The following is a 20771-nucleotide window of genomic DNA, read 5'->3' as shown; positions in this document are numbered from 1 at the left end:
CTGGAAGAAAATAAGTTTTAATATTTAATGCCAAAAATACAAAACCTCAAGTTATAATGGAACATAAAATGAAAAAAAAAAAACACTATTTTGAAGGAGATAATAATGAGGAAAGGCTCAGTAGAAAGTGTTTTGGCTACATATGTTCATGTCAGCCTCCTCAAATGGGAAGTCTGAGGAACATTTGAAACTCATTAAAAAAAATACACAAAAGATACATACAATATAAATGAGTTACTGAGTATACAACAACAAGCAATGGCTTAAAAAACAATGAGAAAGACCTGAAAAACAATGTTTGTTTTTTTTCTTCAGAGGCAATTCACGTATAATAGTAAAAAAAAAAAATATATATATATATATATACACACACATTAACCGATGTGAAACTGAATAGTCCCAACATGGTAGCCGTCATGGAAACTTTCACCTTGTTTTTCCTAAATGCAGAATAGTAATCAGAAATGCACAGATTACTGGTAACTACTGTACAATACAGTCCTCAGCAACCAAAGCCACCGAGTGGTATTTACTTGTACTCTCACAAAAGTATCCTAAATCAAAGTATCACAAAGACAAAGCATTGTACATTTCCAGCCCTGATGCGCAGGAAATCCTATACTTACAAACAAAAGTAATACATAATATATACCTATATCTCTTAAAGAGCTTTGAATCAAAGCTGGAACAATAATAAAAATATAGATATTCTTGTTTTCAAATGTTATGTCCACATCTACATGTACTTAATCTACAAATCTGTGCTGCATTCATGGCCTTTCATCTCCAAAAGGAAGGTGACAAATAATGAGAGGATGCCATGATCAAAACTAATGCCCATTATACTTTGTATATACTTTATGGTAACTATGGATGTGCACGATTAAATGTTCCTGCCCTCTCTAGTCGGCACCAGAAATACTAGTTACTTGAACTAATGATTAACATTTTATCATATTTTTTCATTTCTGCCACAGTTGTGACACCCGTGTGCATTTCCTGATCCAAACTCCATTCCAGTCGGTGGTGTTAATGCACAACACAGGAATAGCAGTATAGAGCCAGGAGTTCAACACCATTTCGCCGTCTTTGTGTTGTTTGAAAGAAGAATCGCATAAATGTGCGTGACGCCAGATATCTTCGCACAGCCTCTCTTTAAAACAAGACTCATTTTGTTATCTGAAGCATGCATAGCCAGCACACTTTGTATGCGTACAGTCCGTGCGGTCACAAACTTTTGGCTGTATGCGGGCGTCCAACCGGAGCAATGCGTAACCATATTCAACATAAGTGTGTGGATGTTAACCACCGTTGATAAACCTATATGAAATCATTTTCCCGCAGATACTGTGATCCCGCTGGGTCTGAAAAGGTAACGCAGCTCTGTTTTCTGATTGTTTTCTTGCTTTTACACTAGTCGACTAGTCTAAATTTATATTTCCATTTAACTGACGTGGAAATTATTTGTTAGGAACATCCCTAATGGTAACAGGCCTTTTGTTTAAGGCACAGAAGGCATTAATTATTAAAATCACTGAGCGATTTTATTTCTATAAAAGCCTCTTCCACAAATGGAGCTACTGATGCAGTAAACTTGGATGTGTGGATCTGTATCAACTTACAGTGCATTCTTATGTCAGTGTAAGTGCTTAGTATACAAAGTACACTTGTTTTACTGTACATTTAGCTACAGGGTAAATTAGTATAGAGGTTGCCTGGTCCCCTTTCCAGAGTGCCTCTGTATTCCAATCTGTGTGCAGCCTCAGCTAGAGGCACGTAGGAATGGTTAAGAAAGTCTTTGCCTAAGCAAGGTGGGACACAGACTGAGCCTTGACTGCAGGAACACTGACATGTTAAGAGAATATCATCCCCCACCCCCGGGACTCCTTTCTCTCCGACCTTCTCATACATATACTTGTTTCCTTTTGGACAAAGGATGACACTGTCTTTGTTCAAAGTCACATAGTCTGGAAAGATTTTCGTCCCAAGGCTCCCATCTACCTGTTCTCCACTGGAGAGGCTTCCTTCTGGTGACAGGAGCTGGGTGGATTCCTCTGATGGCTTCGCCAGTCCTGAAATCTCGTCTTCAGACATTATCTCCACCACAGATGCAGTGGTTTCCTCAGTGCACTGCTTTGTTGTGAGTGGAGGATCCTGTAGAGTGAGTACAAAATAGTGCATTTTCAATACCTGGAACTGAGTGTAAGCTAGACCTGTGACTTGTTGTATCAGTGTTTATTAATTGTGTTATTGTTTGTGTTTTATCCATATATGTAGTCTACATTTATAAGGCTAAATTCTTTAAACTGGAAAAACAGAAATTTCCACCACAGTATAAGGTGTTTGTAATGTAATGGTGCATGTATCATACATTATTGTAACTTACCCATTTCTGCCGGTTTATCTCTGTCAGAAAGCTTTGTAGGACTTTGTCAAGGTTGGGCACCGGTGGCCAAAAATATTGCTTGAGCTTACTATAAAAACACAAACACAGTAACAGACATGAAAAGCATATTTAAACAATGTGGGTAAGATGGTTTGTAAAAGAATTGGCTTAATGTTTTTGATGTCAAGTAATAGTTAACTGAAATATCAGAAAACTACACAAATGTTTAAGTGATTGTACCGTACAAACTGATATCAATAAAAAACTTCACATAATTTCTTTTTAATTTCCATGATGTGTTACCCTGGGACAGTAAGTGACTGATTACAATATGAAAAAGCTGGAATAAGATCCTACCTGAGGTACATGTAAATGATGATAACAAGCATCAGCATTGAGGCAGGGATGAACAGCATGAACCACATGCCTGAAAAGGTTATTTATACTGCATTAAGGTTTGAATGGTATATGTGATATTTTTATTTGAGTAACAAAGAACTGCATTTCATGGCACGTCAGTTCATTTTATGCACCACTACAATTGTTAGCATACAACCAAAGTTGAATTAACAACTTGTTGAAGCTCTTTCAAAATAACAGACTAAGAATCTATAAAACCACTGCATTTCATTTGGTGCCAATTTTAACATTTTGGATTGTGACTCCTCTACAGACCAGTGGGGATTATTAAATATGTTTTACATCGATTATTGTCACACTTGGTGGGAGCTTACCTAAATTAGTGGGATTGTGACCAGTGACCACATCTGACCAGTCACTCCAGTGGCCTGAGTAAATGGACCCAGTAGGTTTAGCTCTGACCTTAATGTTGTACTGATTCCCTTTCGAAACCTCTAGACACGTTCCAGTCTCTGGTCCCTTTAAGGATACCGTCTGGGGACAAAAAGGTTGTTTTGACATTCAATATTAAGAAAATGAAATGTTTGTCTTAGCAATGATGTACGTCTTCTGCTTTCTCTAACTACAGCTTTTACATTCCCCTTAAATTATATTCATGTTCCATCACAATACTGTTTAAATTTAATTATTTTCCATACCGTGAATACTGTTGCATTTGCACAAAAGAATAATTTTTACATGCTTTTGCACATTAAATTGTTTTGCAACAAATTCATAATTTTGCTGACTTCTTCACCCTTAACTATATACAGAATTGAAAATTCCTTTCTTTGGCACCATCTGTTGGTAATATCAGGAATAACACCTGCTAGATTTTTTTTTTTAACAGTCAAAACCTAATGCCACCAGACTGATACTAAATATACTATAATCACAAAATTATGTACACAGTACTTTATGTATACTAATGCAAAAAAGTGTTACAAGGAATCTGAAAGGTATGAGTGAACACATGACTGATAAAACATATTTAGAAACAAAAAATCCTTACATGGCTCAGGGGTAGCTTTATTATTATTTATATAATTTATTACCTTTTTTTCTTTCTTTTTTTTAAAAAATATATTATGTTCTGCAGCCACTGAAAACAACATCTTACCATCCATGCTTCACTCTCTCTGGTTTGGTAGCCGACTTCATACTGCAGGTGATCCGACAGAAAAGGAGACTCCCAATTCAAGCACAACCTCTCTTTCTTCCATGCTCCACTCAGATGACTTGGTGGGGATGTTTTGACTAAAAACACACAGCACACACAATCTGTCAACAGACAAAGCCATGAAACTACTTTTTCTAATGACTGATGGGTCAAGGGAGGAGGTACAGTAAGCACTTACTATTACAGCAACTGAGGAATTCAGTCTACCACAAGTAATGGTAAGAAAGACCTTATCCTCCTAGATCTTCCAACTTCTCACTGACCTATAGCTGTATAACTCTGCTAACTTTCATTGTTAACATGACTAAGTCACTAAGGATGTGTTAGATATTACACATTTTTATGTGACCTGAATGTTTGAGCAAATCTGACATTTGATTCATGTGTAAGATAGATTTTATATTATATACTAATATGTGTATTAGTAGACAGATGAACCATAAATAAGCCAGAGTTATCTGAACATCTGCCTCCAAAGTACCATTGACTGAGGAATATTTCACTGCAACTGTAATTTGAGTACAAATGGATGGTAGTCGGCTCCTTGATTTCATCACATCACATGGAGACTCTTCAGCAGATAAAAAACAAAGAGACAAGGGAACAAAAAAAATATCACTCACTGATCTTGTTAAGAGTGAACTCCTGAGTATAGAAGGCTCTGCTGAGTGGACTTTGAGTGCTGCTGAGTTTGACCCCGACCTTTCTGGACTTATCTCCACGAAAACGACACAGGTCAGTGAACTTCCAATCAGTTACGCACTGACTCCATTCTTCACTGCAAGGTTCATAAAATCATGTTCAATCACAGCCAAACAAAGTGAACATAAACTCAAAAGAATGCATTTCGTTTACGCTTGCAGCTACACTACCGGTCAAAAGTTTTAGAACACCTCAATGTTTCCAGTTCTTATTGAAATCTTCATAGTTTACTTTGTCCTCAGGCAGTTTACCACGTCCATTTGCACCATTTACGGTAATTCACTTGACTTCAATTGCTTAAATTTCAATTAGAATACCCCCATTTTTTCCAGGTTTCAACAATTTTGCTTCGAAGAGTTTGCAACATTGTGCCCTCGTTGCTCAAAGTAATGACACCTGTCTGGCGTTTACTGTGGAGTATGTAATCAAAGTTTTGGTATTCCAATAAAACTCAAAACATGCTGTTACATGAGAAGACAGATTTGGGGATTTTAAGCAATCATTGATGGAATGTAGTGTGAATTTTGTGCTACCTGAGACCTATCTTGTAGAAAAGTTTGTACTCTTTTTCCACATATCTGCTCCCATTCCACTGACAGCTGATGTTTTGCAGGTCAGAGGTGTAGCACATTAGTGAAACATCATCTGAAAAGGAAAAGAAATTTACCACCAAAAGGAAGCAATGTTTTTCTATGGATAAAATTTTTTGTTTTAAATCTCACTCAAGTCATCCACTCATTCATACTCTTCTTATTTAAACATACCTGCACTCTGGGGAACCATGGCTCGCACAAGGTATGACCAGCTGCTCCAGTATCCTGCACTTGGACTAGAGCCACATTTGACAGCGACCTGGACTTCAATCTCTTCCCCTGGTACCAGAGAGTCTAGTATTACTCTAGCATGTGTAACCTCCTTCGTCTGTATAAATCACAAACATCAAAAATTTTACAATATGATTCATATAACTTTTTTCACCCATTGTAATCAGAGATACAGGTCTATAGGGAATGTTACTTTAATGCTCAATGAACAAACACCATAAAAATATATAACTATGACGTTTAGTGCAATAAACATGTTGGTCAGAGAATTAGAAAATTCAACCCTCCCCCTACCCTAAGATTATAACTAAGAAATATAACTGATTGCATCAATAAATAATACTTTTAATTAAAAACAAATACTAATAAGCTGATTATTAGTTATTATTAATAAGCTCTAAATAGCTGATTAGTATATTTGACCTTTTTTTTCCCTGTTTTTGGTCTTATTACATAAAGTAACTAACATTTAAAAAAAACAAAAAAAAAAAAAAACATTTTGAGGCTACATAATTAACATGTAGATGCTGCAGAGACAAAATAGATTTGGTACATGCTAACCAGCATCCATCCTTAAATTACATTAAAAATGTCTTTATGCTTACACATACTATGCATTAGCTTGATTTCAAATGGATATACTGAAGAGTTGTGTGTACCTCTGTTGTATTCTCACCAAGCCCCTGGGACGAGTATCGAATCCTATACATTACATCTGCACAGTATGTTGGGGCCTGTGTTTGCCATGAAACCAGCAGCTGCCCTGGGTGTCCATTTTGGTATAAAGACACATTGTAGGGGGGATCAAGGAGAACTATAAACAAAAAGATGGGAGGAAATATAATTTACAGAATCCACTGTTGGAAATGATTCACGGGTGTTTAGGCAGCAGATGAGGAGGCCCGCTCTCTTTCTTGGCAGATGACCTTGTTGACACGAGATCTGCACATTGGAGGGACATAAGTTGATCAGCCTGGATCCACCTGGGATGCCTTGGACCAGCAAGCCCTAGTTGTTACATTGGCTGGTTTCCATTCCTCCTCCCTTCCCTACCTCACATACATATCTTTCTTTGGTCTTAGCTACTTCCAACTGGAATGCAAGAAAAAGATACAAGATTCACCAAATGGAAAATCCTTGTGCCCTCATCATCATTTTGAAGACACAGTCATATTAAACAGGTAAACATTCACCCAGTTTCCATTTACTCACTTTTTGTCAACAGTTAAGAATGTCCTATAATTCTTAGACATAATTTAGTAACAATTGTAAAGAAAAAGAAAACGGACACCTAACACTCACAGATTATACCTGCTGCTCCAATACAAATGTAGATTTACTGTATTTATTGACTGACTGAACAAAAATTCGCAGTAGAAAAATGTTTACTGATGTGTACTGATAGTACAGAACGGACATCAGGCTGCACTTAAAACACTTTGTGTTTTAGGCTTAACATTGCAGCTACAACTGTGAAGGACAAATATTTTGCTTCTAATTCCTTTTCCAAATTGATGAACTTGGAAAAAAAGAGGATTAAACAATAGCAAATCTTTTAAAAGACTAGATAGGCCTGCAAAAGTGTCATTTGAGAATAGGACAAGCAGCAAGAAAACTGATGAATGAATGGCAAAGTAAAGGTTGAAATCACTAGAGGATTTAAGATGTAAGGAATAATGGCTTGGATTTACACACAAACTGTATGCATGCACTGACGATCTAAATATTTTTTCACCATGTGGCAGTAGTACTAATTATGTGCTATATCTTCAGGTCTAGAACAAGGTTTTTAACAAGTGCTCAATCCTTTTTTGTTGAGGAAGTAAATATTGTTAAGAAAAATTTCTTACAGTGGTCTTCCACATAGACAGTCTGATTATAGAGGGTGGTTGTGGTGTTGTGCTCCACGACTTCAAATTGCGTTTCCGTGTACAAAAAAACCTCTCCGGAGGGAAATGAGCAGATGTGGAAGTAAGTTCCCTCTTCTGGTCTCTGGACACACCTTTTCTCTCCGGGCAGGCTTGATTGGTTTACATGACAACAACACAACAGACATTGCAGTATTGATTAAATCAACAAATAAAACATTCATACCATCTCCAATACAGGTAAGTGTAGTTCAAAATGCTTTAAAGGTGACTAATAAGACTAATGATCAGCCTTGAGAAAGACTGATGTATAAAAGTCATATTAAAATTATTGGAGGGTCCAGTCCTTCCTTACAAAAAACAACATACATACAGTACTGAGCAAATATTTTAGGCATTTAAGAGTCTTATCTAAAAAAGTAGCATCAGGGTGGCATCTAATCAGTCCCAAATTCAGGTGGACAATGACTCCAAACATACATCCAGAGTCAAGTTTTCAAAGTTGAAAGTTCAAAGAGTCAAAATTGAAACAAAAAAGTAACATTAATGAAGAGATTTAATGAAGTTAACCCAAGACCCATAGTGTTTATACAGTATACAGGGGGGAGTACTTTTATTCTCTGAAGTTCCTTAACATACAAAACACAATCGATTTACTATGTAGAACATACCTTTCAGCTGTGTAGAGCAAATCATAAGTCCTGTTGTCTGCAGTCTCAAAGAAGCAGGTGAAATCCCCTCCTGTTCGGGTGAAACATTTAGGATCCTTCTTGTCCTTTAAGAGCCAAACATCTGTTCCAGAAATGACAAACATAATATATAAGGATTAGTGGAATAAAAGAGGTTCTCCAAAGGCCAACAATATAGTATATTTTAACTTTATTATAGTAATTATATTGTGGCAACAAGTTAGGGTCTTAGAATAGGATCTGTTATACAAAATATGGTTTGGCTTTGTGGGAACAAGACCAACTCATAACAGGGAAAAGCCAATCCAAAATATCTTGCATACTTGGACTTGGCAGTCAGGCGGCCATGCAGGTAGCAGCTCCCTTCAGTTAATATATCTTGATATCTGGGAGCAGAAACATGTTTTTCTATGTTCACTGTCAGGGCACATTTATGTAGTTGAAAGGCATTAGGATGGAATAACGTCATGATGAGTTCAAATTAAGATAATATTATATCCTTTAAAATAACCAGTTCAACACAAAAGAGAGAATTAGCATATTTTATTCTTCTCCTATCTGTCTCCTAGCTATGCATATTAGTTGTTTTGTCAACCATGTAATATTTGGGGATGTAAGTACCATATGCTACTGCTTATTTCTTCCTATAGAGGGCCTTCTACCCCTGTGGAAGAGGAAGGTTATCCCTCAGAGCCATCAAGACATCATAGCTCCCACAGAGTTCCACAAGGTCACAAATAGGACCTCAGTTCAGGGAGTTATTTCTTTGTAATACATCATCTTCCAAGCTCCAAATTTTTAATTTAGTTTGGAGTTTCATTATGTTTGTGTAGGGGTAAGGTTACCTTGAAAACAAGATGGTAGATGCCATTAAATAAATACAGTAACACCAGGTTTAATTAAGGTAATATCATACATTGACATTCTCAGTCCCATCAAGAGGAGTTAAACTTTGAGTAAAGTGAAAATTGTTGAGAATCTTTTTTCCTTCAAGAAACACGCCTCTCAGACCCAGCCAATGCAAAACTTAAGAAAAAAGACTTACTAACCCTAACTTTCTTTTCAGCCTCATACAAATCTGGATCTAGAAGGGGGGGTGACAGTTATGACAGCGCAAAGGTTTAATTGTGAAGCGCAGTCTGAAACCAAAGGCAGGAGGGGATGATACATTGTGGTGGTGGTGGTGGGGTTTTCTCCATCAGGAGCAAACCGGTCCCTTTAAAAGCAATTTTTCAAACTAATATTAACTAAAGCCCAGGCCTTATGATTTGTGGAGGAGATTTGAATGTTAGATTGAACCCCAAATTTGACTCTTCACAGTGGCCAACCCCCAAAGCAACTCACTTTGCAGAAAAATCAACAAGACTCAGGTATAACTGATGTATGAAGGGAATTTCACCCCTAAATAAAAGAATTTACCTTTTTTCATATCCCCATTCTGCCTATTCTTGAGTCAATTACTTAATAATGTACAAAAGGAATGTGCATGTGGTTAAATCATGCAATATAGGAGTAACTGACATATCAGACCAATTAAAATTTCAAAAAGGAGGATTCTGTCATGGAGGCTAAACTCTATATTAAATGGCAGGATGAAGGAGATGAAGGAGAAAATAGAAAAATATTTTTAAAAGAACCAAGAGTGGTTGGGTTTCTGTGATACTTGCAAAGCAGTGTTAGGAAGGCATTCCTAAGGCTGCATTGAAGAAAAAAATGAAGAGGAACTACTTTTGACATATAATTAAAAAAGGTATATAATTAACATATAATTAACAAAGGGAACGCAAATTTTATGAAAACTCGCAGTAGCTGCACTTTGACCACACGGCTTACCTCACCTGTGTGTGATGGCAACCTCACTGAACTGCTGCTGCTCGCAAACGTGTGTTCACACTGCCAGCCTTGCTGGGCACTGCTACTGCCAGAAGAATAATGAATTCAAATCAAACCTTTTATTTTTGGTGGTCATTATCAAAAGGCAAACTTATTGTAGAAAGATAGGGGCTGGCAGTAATGCAGCAGCAATGCTGGCGGTGTGGACACACTCATGCTCAAAAACTTGCTTTGAGACTCAAGACAGACATATTTCATAAATGTTGGAAATTATGGATTGAGTTTATCAACATATATTGAAAAAACGCCAAGTAAAAAGTTGTATAACAACCCCCCATACATATTAATTTTGCAAAAAATAATACTCTTCCCCATTAGAGTAACTTTTTTATTAAATATCATATTGCCTCTCAAACAAATACCACCACCACCACCACTACTACTACTACTACTACTACTACTACTACTACTACTACTACTACTACTACTACTACTACTACTACTACAACAACAACAACATAATATCTTATGTCAACATATGTTAACATCTTGTTGTCAAAAAACAAAAAACATTGGGTTGTTTTGTAGTTAACATTTTCATCATAAATAAACAGTAAATTGAAAAATGCAGGTGTATATTAGATTGGATTAAATTCAAATTGTACGGTACAAAATAAACCATCCTTAAGCCCTACCTTCCCTTGACAGATAATTTTCAGTTCCATCCTTGCAATGTATCCCAGGCACAAAGCACACTTGAATCCACAAGCTAATAAGGAGCATCACGCATTTGCAGGGCAAAGTCATGGCAGACTTAGTTATCATGAGGTGTTATGTATCCTATACCACCACATGGCACTTAAACTAACACAGCACATGCCTGTGTATGAGCTGTGTGTATTGTCTGTTTTACATTATTTTGAGTTGGCATGGGTAGGCGGGATTAAGCAGTGCTTAGGGTTGGCCCAATGAACGAGCTGTGCTTGACCAGGAAGTGTGCTTTATGTGCAGTGGAAGTAAGCACCAAAAAAGGCAATTTGGGAGGAGTGATTGAGAGTAAACACAAGTTATACTGTATATTTCCGTACTTTCAGTTAACGATCGGACTCAATTACAAATGGGAGGTGCTATTGCTAATACTTCAAGTGAATGGGAAAGTGTATCCAAACTTTTGATTGGTATTGTACATGTTTCAGTCCATTATAGTACATTCAATATTCAGACCTCTTCACATTTTGTTATGTTGCAGCCTTATGCTAAAATAGTTTGAATTCATTTTTTCCCCTCAATCTACACTGAATAACCCATAGTGACAAAACAAAGACAGAATTTTACAAGTATTTGCAAATTTATTAAAAAGGAGATACTTAAACATCATATTGACATAAGTATTCAGACCCTTTACTATGGCACTTGAAATTTAGCTCATATGCCGGCCATTTCTCTTGATCACCTTTAAAGATGTTTCTACGCCTTGATTGGACACAACCTATGATACATTCATCTAATTGGCCATGATTTGGAAAGGCACACACCTTTCTATATAAAAAGGTCTCACAGCTGACAATAAATGTCAGAGCAAAAATCAAGCCATGAGGTCTAAGGAGCACCCTGCTGAGTTCAGGGACAGGATTGTGTCAAGGCACAGATCTGGGAAAGGTTCCCAAGAGTACAGTGATGTCCATAATTCTTAAATGGAAGAAGTTTGGAACAACCAGGGCTCTTCCTAGAGCTGGCCGCCTGCTAAATACAATCCCAAAAAAAACTTGGTCCAGTGCTTAGGACCTCAGACTGGGCCAAAGGTTCACCTTCCAACAGGACAATGGCTCTATAGGCATACAGCCACAACAATGCAGGAGTTGCTTGGGGACAACCCAAATGTACATCTCTTGTGAGACCTGAAAAAGGCTATCCACTGACAGCCCCCATCCAACCTGACAGAGTGTGAGAGGACCAGCAGAGAAAAATGGCAGGAAATTCACAAAATCCAGCTGTGCAATGCTTGTCACGTCATAACAAAGAAGACTCAAGGCTGTAATCACCTCCAAAGGTGCTTCAATAAGTAAAGGGTCTGAATACTTATGTCAACATGATATTTCAGTTTCTCTTTTCTAAAATTCTGTTTTTGCCTGGGGTATGGAGTGTAGATTGATGAGGAAAAAAAACATAACAAAATGTTAAAAAAAGTGAATACTAAATACTGCATTGCATCAAAGCCTCAATCAGATTATTATTGCTTCTGTGATTAAGAACACATTTATGCCACATAAGGAAACTGCACAAAATCAATGTGCTTCAACAGCCTCTGCTGATTATCTCTGCTGACATACCACATCCTGAACTACTGCATGACAGCCAGTTACACCAGCAAGGTGCTATTATGATGCATACCTCAACTAATCCAGGTCACATGCAGTGCCTTCTTATTTATGAATAAAACACACAAGTTTGAGTGTAAACTATGATCTAGCATCCACGTGACTGCACTGAATGGCTGGCAAAGACAACACTTTATAGGAGCCAAAACTGTCATCACAATAAGAATTTCCATATCAGTCGATATCGATATTCACAATGCTATACTTAAAGGCTGATTTTTGCCCCTGAGTGAAAGCTGAAGAAACCAGACAGTCAATTGTAGTTTTGAACTCTGCTATTTAGTCAGAATATTCTTGCAAACAGCAGAATATCTAAAAACTGAGGTACAAACATTCAAAATATGATTAAAAAAAATGCATGATCAAAATCCTTTTCAGTCCTTTTTACTCAAAGTAAATAGAAAATTAAGTTCTGTAGTTACACCACACATGTAACATGATCAGACTGCAAATTAAAAAAAAATTTAAAAAAAAAGAAGATTTGCAGTGGGTATTGGCCTGGCGCTCCTCGAGGGTCCACAAATACTCGTTTGGGCCTATAATTTCTTACTTTCTGTGTGTTGTAACGGGTGATATTGTTTCAAATGATGAAACAGGTTTGTGGTGTTGCCTGTCTTTGATAGAACCTGTCTCAGGCACAGCTTGTAGTGCACATTGATCTGTTTTTTGTCTGCCGGTAGATAGCCAAAATATCTCCCAGCTACTGAAGTTGATTGGTCTCTCTTGTCGACGATATCTTCGTCCACCGAGCTGCATTCTGCTTTTTCCTGCGGTCTCGCTCATTTCGACTTATTTGCTTACTCTGCTCCAACTTCAAGCAACGTCAGTCACTGTGTGCGTCTATAAATAATGTCACGTGCTGGCCTGCATTTATACCTCTCACCGTGCATCCTAACTTGCGCAATGCAGACCTCTATTCCTGCAACATGATTCGCCGTTCGTGATTCATTTTTATGTTTCTATCGAGAAAAAATAATTATTGCTATTGTTTTATGGCCCAGCCCTAGTCTTCATGAAACTGACTCCAATTTAACAAAAATGAATTGTTTCATCATAAGTGTTTACAATTAAACTTACATGTAGATTTGTAACAATCATCAACTTCTAGTAGAATTTCTCTTTTGCTTACACCATCTCAAAGTAAAGGATAACCATGATTACAGCTGAGAACATGGATAGGACTCATTCACATGTAGAAATGAGGATTCACCTCGAAAATCCTACAATGCTCATGAATCCAAATTAACTGAATACAAATGCACTAAGAAGCAGTCTGAAGAACTAAAACGCCCAGCACTCTACTACTCACTTGGACAGCTTAACATATCTTTGGTTGTTAACCACCAGATATTTATAACAACCACTACCTCTGGAAAAAAGTCCACATTACCAAAAGTCCAACCCACTTCAGCCACTTCCCCTTCAACTTGGCAAACATTACAGACCATTGAATGCCTGCCAATCTATCAACAACTAGAATTGTCGCATGTTGGTTATATACATCTGCCAACCAGTCTAGTTGCAGGAAATATGGTCACAATCTCCCCCTCTGTTCCTGAGTTACAGTGTTTAATAATGACCAGAGGTGCAGAACATTATGATATCACAGTGAAGCTGACCTTTGACCATTTGGATACAAAATGTCATCACTTCTTCATTTTATTGTTAGACATTTGTATTAAATTGTATCATAATTAGCATATGAATCCTTGAGTTTTGGCTAAAAACGTATTTTGTAAGGTCAGTTACCTTGACCTTTGGCCACCAAATTCTAAATAGTTCATCCTTCAGTCCAAGTGGAAGTATGTACCAAATTTGAGGCATAACAATTGTTTCTTCACAAGAGTTTTTTTCCTCTCAGCTGAACACTGTCCCTCACACAGACCTATTATAATAGCCAAACAGTGCTGTTTAACAACATTTAAACACCTCCTGTCAACACACCACACACCTAATACAGCTTGTATCTGCCACTCTGCTCATGCTATGACATTACTTCCTGATCTAAACACCACACAATCCACCCAGGAGGCAACCCCAAGTTTACTTAAAAAAACAAAAAAAAATAAAATACTATGCCCTATTTACAGAAATATGTGCCATTACCATGTAAAGTGTGATCATTTGTGCTTGTGACCTCTATGTTAACTGCCAGAAATTTACAGTATGTCAGAAAAGACTATCATATTCAGTTAAATAACATTTTCTGTGATTGGTGAGATTCTCATGCTCATAAAATATTTGCACACACTAAAAGAGTCCTTGGTAGCAGGAAAACACATTTCTCTGAGTGCTGACCGCAGACTGATCTAATCTCTACCGGCACACTGGGGCCTAGATGGCTGTTTGATCAAGCTGTTGTGAAAGTTGTACACAAGTGATTTCATGACTTTGAGAACTCAAGAGTTCTAAAACAATAAACCTCTAAAGGTTAAAACACCCATACATGACTGGCACCTCAAACAAGGAAGCAAACAGATGATTTACAGAGAAATTGTTGTAATCTTTATGAATCGTCATTGAATATTTTCATAATAATAAGCAGGCTTGATGAGACTGGAATGACTGTGCATGAGAAACTGCAGAAATGTTTGTGCCCTGGATATCAGTGCTTATTATTCATAGACTGAACAAGAAAGGTGGCTGAGTTTGGAGCTTAAAAACGAGAATGCAATTCCTGATATTGTAAGTGACAGAGGAAAGTGAATAAACAAGTAGGTTAAGTTTACCACTTAAATTGGGTAACTTAGTAGGTAATATATATACTATATTTTCTATTTTTACGTTGCTTTGTAATCGTGCCTCCCTGTATGGCCAGTTAAAACACGTGACAAAAACATAAGCGTGTTAGTTAAAACCAGGAACAAACAACCATACAAATGAGCCAAATCGTCTCATCAAGTATATGACATATATTCAAAGTAATTACTCGAAGTAAAATCATAATATTCAGTAATACTCACCACCTGACAGTTTGAAGATGGTCCTGAGAAGTATAGCTCGCTCCATGGCGGAGGAAGGCAGCTGTAGTCAATTTGGATTTAACGCCAACGTTAGCATAGCAGAGAGGCAGAAAACAACGAGGTGGCTGCGGAATAGTCTGTGTAAAACGTTGGACTTCGCTCACTCTAACATTTTATCATTCCGGGCGGAGAGTACACATCTGTGTTATCAGAAAAAAAAAATCTTACACCTTGCTGCTACATAACCGTTAAAAACACAAAAAAAACACATCGATTAATGTGATGCAGAGGTCACTATTGGTAAAGTGGCTTAAATTGATTGCAGCTTTGACCCATTAGCACTGCTAACAAAAATCTAAATATCCACATGAACTTCTCAAACCACTACGACAACATCAATCCACCTGTTCATACCTGTACCCATAACGTTCAAAACACTAACATTTTCTTCAAAATATGAACATGGACGGCTTCTTGGGGCATTAGAGCGGTTAGCCACCTGTTGCCGTTAGTTGTTGGCGACAACAGCAAGTAAGGAAACACAAGCTAAAGCTAGTTGTAGCTACATGTTGCTATAACAACCACGCAGATTGACTTCCTCTATGGATCAGCCGTGAAAGTTATCGGGAAAGGTAGCAAGCTATAAACTTTCATCCACTAACTTTTATACTAATATTAATATCAGTCTGTGTTGAAAGTATTTTAGAGTGGTGTTGTTTCAACTCGATGGTCATTTTGGAGGCTGCAGTTTGTGGTGTCGTTGAATTGTATTAATATGGACATGTGTTTCTATTATTTTGTCCACCCATAACAATGAGGGTACAATAAATTGCAGAAACACCTGTCTGTATGATGCAGTACAGTTCAACAGTTCCTCCAAAATGACCATAAAGTTGAATCAACACCTCTAACCAACCATCATGAAATTACTAGTTATTGCAGGACCGTTCTGACTACATCGGTTTTTGCTTAGTGTAGGTTTTCGGACATGGGAGTAAAAATAATTTCATGGCGCACTTGTTCCCTTATTACAAATGTGTGTTGTATTACCGGTGTCTGTGTGCAGGAGTCATCAGGAAGCTGGCCCACTGAGACCATGTGTGACAGACAGTTCTAAGCCTGCGGTTAGTTTGTGGAGGAAACTCAGTGACAGATCAGCTCAGTGCAGCAGGAGAGATCAGTGTTTCTGAACTCTCCAAGGACACTTTGGCCCCCAGTAGCCTGGCCTGCGGTTTCCCACCATGCTCACTAGTGAGCAGGTCAACAACGACAACAACAACAACCTCAAAACACAACACAGTAATCCTTGCCAAAATCATTGTCATCAGTGTAAACTTTCTATTTGTGTTGATGAGTCCAGTCATCACACAAAAGCTTTATTCAAGGAACCAGTTAATTAAAACATACTGTACATTCTTATTTGGTGGATACATACCATACATTGCGTAAGGGTGCATAGTGTTAAAGGTAAACTATAATGGTGGTAGCTGGTAAAGAGGCTGTGCATCAGCCCTTTATTAGTAGCATTTTCCAGACAACTACTATTTGTGGTGGAGCTTTGCATGCAACACACTGAGCATCTATTATGGTTGCAGTTATATTAGTCTGTAATTCTGACTACATTCAAATAGGAGGCTTTGATACACGTGTTCTTAAAAAAAAGAGACAAACTATATACAGTAGTAGTTACATTCACATGGCAGTGATAGGCAAACACTAAAAGACAGATTGCATGAGTGAGGCTGGTTTTAAGTGCTACATTGAATGTCTTTCGTCCGTTTCTAACAGTCTAAGAACCTGAATGTTTGTGATCCACACTGTGCCTTTTAATTTCATCTTCATGAAAAGATTCCCTTCTCCATTTAGAGTAATAGAGAGAAAATAAAGTCCAGCGTCGACACCCCACAGACCCTGTGGTGTTTCAGCAAGTCACATAGCTCCTTATTTGCCACTTCCCCTCAACACTCAGAGAAAAGGGTCCAGCATTGTAACCTTTGTTACAGCAAGAGGTACAATGTTGTGTCTTTTTTTCTTGGAATGGTTTGTAATGGCAAGGGGTTAGCATTTCCCAAAAAGTAAGTAGCAATTGCATCTCTCCATCCCAGCCCAGCGATACTCCACATCTCCACATCACGTCTGATATCACAGCACTCTACACAGTGTCCTTTCACAGTCCTCCATCTATAGCTGGGTGGTTTTGGAAGAGTGCCGGGTCCTCCTGTCTCGACGTTGAGCAGCAGGGAGGTGGCAGTAACGTGGCGACCGTCCTCGGGACTTCTTCCTGGGGCTACGTGGCATGCTAGGGTCTGGGGGGGCTGGTAGTCAGGCCTCCTCAGCTGTGGCGTCTATTCCAGCGTAGGTGAAGTTCTCAAAGAGGGCCATATTCACATAAGCCTGGAAGATGGAGAGGAAGCTTGTGGTTATAGATTTTAAAAATGAACAGAAACAAAAGGATAAGGAAAGGGAATTTCATACTACAGAAATATCAACAAACTGGTGCCAAAATGGCTGCAAACCTACTGATGTGTCAGTAGCAATGGGGTAACCATCTTGGAATAATGATGCACCAAATGGCAACAACAGGACATTGTCCTATTCTTCCCTGTTTGCAAGCATGGTGTGAATGTAGCATTACCTTCCTGGCCTCCTGCATCCTGTTGAGCTGGACAGAGATTTGGGAGAAGGGGGGTCTCTCATAAGTCCGATCCCTCCAGCACTGCTTCATCAGCTCATAGCTGGAAAGAGCGAGAAACATACATGAATATGGTAAAACAGAGGAAAGAAAAACAGAATAAGCTAATCATTAGCAACAAAAGTCTGAACACTTACACCTCATTATCACAGTTTTTGGGTTTCTCCATCCTGTATCCTTGTGGCAATTTTTCATAAAGTTCTGCACATGTCATCCCACAATATGGCGTGCCACCTGAGACACACACACAAACAAGAAGAGGAGAAAAACAGTTTATGATCATGTTGATGATGGTGATTGTGGGTAAGGCAGTGATAAGGATCGTAACTATCATCATCAATCCAAACACAGGAACAACAGCACAATGTAGATATGATCACTCACACACACGAAAAAAGCAAGATCTCCTGAAATCTTAACAACTACTCAACTGTTTAGCAAATACTGAAATAATCACTTATATACTATATACTCACTTACCTAAACTCACAATTTCCCAGAGGAGAACACCAAATGACCACCTGGGAGAGGGGATAAAAAGATGAGACAGAAATGTCAGTAAACTAGGAAAGACATACAGTTAAAAAACATAAGAATTTTATAATAACTGACTTGAATGTCTTGGGGAGTATATTTGTTGATCATTGGTTATAATGTAAAAAATTTAAACCTAATAATAGCATTATGAAGCTAAAAAAAGCTGTTGTGTATAAAATGTCCTGACTTTCATGATTTTACATTGCATCGCATAGGTAAAATGCATGATGCCATTTGAGCATTTAAATAATCAAGTTTTATTTTAACGGTGAAAATGACTTCTCAGTGTTGGCCCGTAACCTGTTGAAGAACCATTGAGTTTCTCAACATCATAAAACCCCCCATCTCTCCTGCAATCTGATTAGCAACTGAATTCAAGAGAAACCAAACCAATTCACACGTCACAATACTGTGCGGTAGATCTTATGAGCAGACAAGCACTGTTTGTGCTGACTGCCTGGCCCCTTGGTCCTTGTTTAAGTCTTCTCTTCTGTGCACTACATTTCACCCTGTCTCCCATCTTGTTCTCTGTATCACCCTCACACTCTCTCTTATTAATCTTCACAAATCTCTCTGACCCTACAGCCAGCCTTCAAACTTCTTCCGTTAGCTGTCCCACGCTCTTCTAGCTTGCTCTCCGCTGTGTATAAATAGGCTCCAGTTGACAGACCAACGTCTCAGTCTGTCTGCTTAGTCGTACCCAAGGCTTCCTGGTTGTGCTTATCAGTTACACAGCACACTATTATCACTCTACCAGTGACAGAGGGATGATTTGTTGTTTTCTGTGGCAGGCGCTTTGTAGTGCACATAATAGAAACTTCACTAGGGGGTGAAATAATTTTAATAAGGTTCCTGTAAAGCTACAGAAGAAATGAGAGGCACAGATCACAATTATAAGATCTTGATTAGAAACTGACATAACACATTAGCTATCTACTTCAGGAAGTGTTCATTAACCACTTAACCAATGTTTTCAACATCTGCCATGTTGCCTGCCATGCTTCTCATTTCACCCGTAAAGTTCTCAGAAATCGTTTTTCGATGCTGGTGCAGCTGTTTCAGATAACGTTAAAACACTTGAGATGTTGAAGCGCCTTCTGTCATAAACGTGACCCTGAAGAACTCCGCCTGTTGCAGTAAGTTAAATGTTGGTTCAACACATGAATGTAACTCACACATCACTCTTGGTTGTATACACGCTGTAGTTCAGGGATTCGATGGCCATCCAGCGCACAGGCAGCCTCCCCTGAAAGCCAAACAAACATGTCAAACCTTCTGCTGTGTGATGACGTGCAGCATCAAAAATATAATATAAAAATAAAAAATAAAAATATAAAGTATACGTAAATCTGTATTATAAAATGGCAGATGTTTGCTGTGGTGCCACAAGCTGATGCTGGAGATCCTGTTAGAGCAAAGTAGTGAACGGCTGTGCCACCATTACACAATGCTCTCTACAGGTGATTTGTTTAGTTGAAAAACCTGAACACAAACCCGCTGGGCTATTTCAATGCGTCTGATTTGATCTGGAGCTTTAAGAATAATAGACTTTTTAATAAAGACAAAGAACATAACATATTACACTGTGGTGTGACAAATTTACATTATGTACAGGAATCCTCTCTTAACCATCTGCTACTATTTGTCTAACTGATCAGTCTTACTTACATGTCTTCATCATTTGAAAAAATGTTTGTACTACAACAACCAGTGTGTGGAAATATGTGGAATACAAAAATCCTTGTCTCTGTGCATCTGTGCATGAGCTCACCACTCACCATTGTCTTCTTAACGTAGACTTCCTCACCGCGGGACAGGCCGAAGTCTGCTATCTTTGCCACGAGGTTGTCTCCTACAAGAACATTCCTTGCTGCCAAATCCCTGTGAATGAACTAATGAGAGTGGAGAGAAGGAGGGTCATTATTACTAGTAATAATGCCAGGCCTGATGCAAAAAGCCTTCATGATTATATATATTACATATTATATATGTCTGAACAGGAAATTACATTTTTGTAGCAATCTTTTGTTTGATTGAAAGTATAGCTTGTTCCTAAGATGTTTGTTTGTTTTGGCAATAATAATATAATATCTGGGTCTAGATGATTTAGATGATTCTACAATGAGTTATAAATGTATAATTACTTTTATTGCATTATTATACTTCTGCCCCATTGGAAGGCCACTTATCATTACATTTTCACAAGTTATTTATTGACATTATCAACTTCAACCGTCATAGGGGAAGTTGATGAAAAGCCTGTACTGAGAAACTTAAAAACAGAGATAAGATCATTGCGCACACGCACACACACACACAC

General features: G+C 38.0%; 2 protein-coding genes across 6 annotated transcripts in view; both read right to left on the bottom strand.

The window, feature by feature from the left end:
* Nucleotides 1-11: 11 nt before the first annotated feature.
* Nucleotides 12-15720, bottom strand: mpl (MPL proto-oncogene, thrombopoietin receptor). 3 transcript variants are annotated; one of them, XM_056377773.1, is made up of 12 exons: nt 15223-15720; nt 8031-8151; nt 7342-7511; nt 6151-6305; nt 5432-5588; nt 5201-5312; nt 4589-4743; nt 3906-4042; nt 3121-3280; nt 2744-2813; nt 2387-2474; nt 12-2154 (listed from the first exon to the last, which is right to left on the bottom strand). In XM_056377773.1, the coding sequence occupies exons 1-12, from the start codon at nt 15266-15268 to the stop codon at nt 1684-1686; spliced, it is 1842 nt and encodes a 613-aa protein (XP_056233748.1). In that variant the 5' UTR covers nt 15269-15720; the 3' UTR covers nt 12-1683. The 3 variants fall into 3 exon arrangements, with proteins under 3 accessions (XP_056233748.1, XP_056233747.1, XP_056233749.1); XM_056377772.1 differs by lacking the exon at nt 15223-15720 and adding an exon at nt 10577-10798; XM_056377774.1 differs by lacking the exons at nt 12-2154; nt 15223-15720 and adding an exon at nt 10577-10795 and having other exon boundaries at nt 2164-2474.
* An 832-nt stretch (nt 15721-16552) lies between these two features.
* tie1 (tyrosine kinase with immunoglobulin-like and EGF-like domains 1) overlaps nt 16553-20771 on the bottom strand; it is a 40965-nt gene continuing 36746 nt past the window's right edge. For all 3 annotated transcript variants that reach the window (XM_056378471.1, XM_056378469.1, XM_056378472.1), the window contains 6 exons: nt 20230-20343; nt 19627-19697; nt 18395-18435; nt 18052-18148; nt 17858-17957; nt 16553-17616 (listed from right to left, as the gene is read on the bottom strand). In XM_056378471.1, the coding sequence (XP_056234446.1) occupies nt 17545-17616; nt 17858-17957; nt 18052-18148; nt 18395-18435; nt 19627-19697; nt 20230-20343 (495 nt within the window). In that variant the 3' untranslated portion in view covers nt 16553-17544. The remainder of the gene's footprint in view (nt 17617-17857; nt 17958-18051; nt 18149-18394; nt 18436-19626; nt 19698-20229; nt 20344-20771) is intronic.

The sequence above is a fragment of the Seriola aureovittata genome, chromosome 6, assembly GCF_021018895.1.
Source record: "Seriola aureovittata isolate HTS-2021-v1 ecotype China chromosome 6, ASM2101889v1, whole genome shotgun sequence".
In the NCBI taxonomy this organism is placed as follows: Eukaryota; Metazoa; Chordata; class Actinopteri; order Carangiformes; family Carangidae; genus Seriola; species Seriola aureovittata.
The sequence above is the reverse complement of the archived record's forward strand: the minus strand, read 5'-3'. Positions and strand labels throughout refer to the sequence as shown.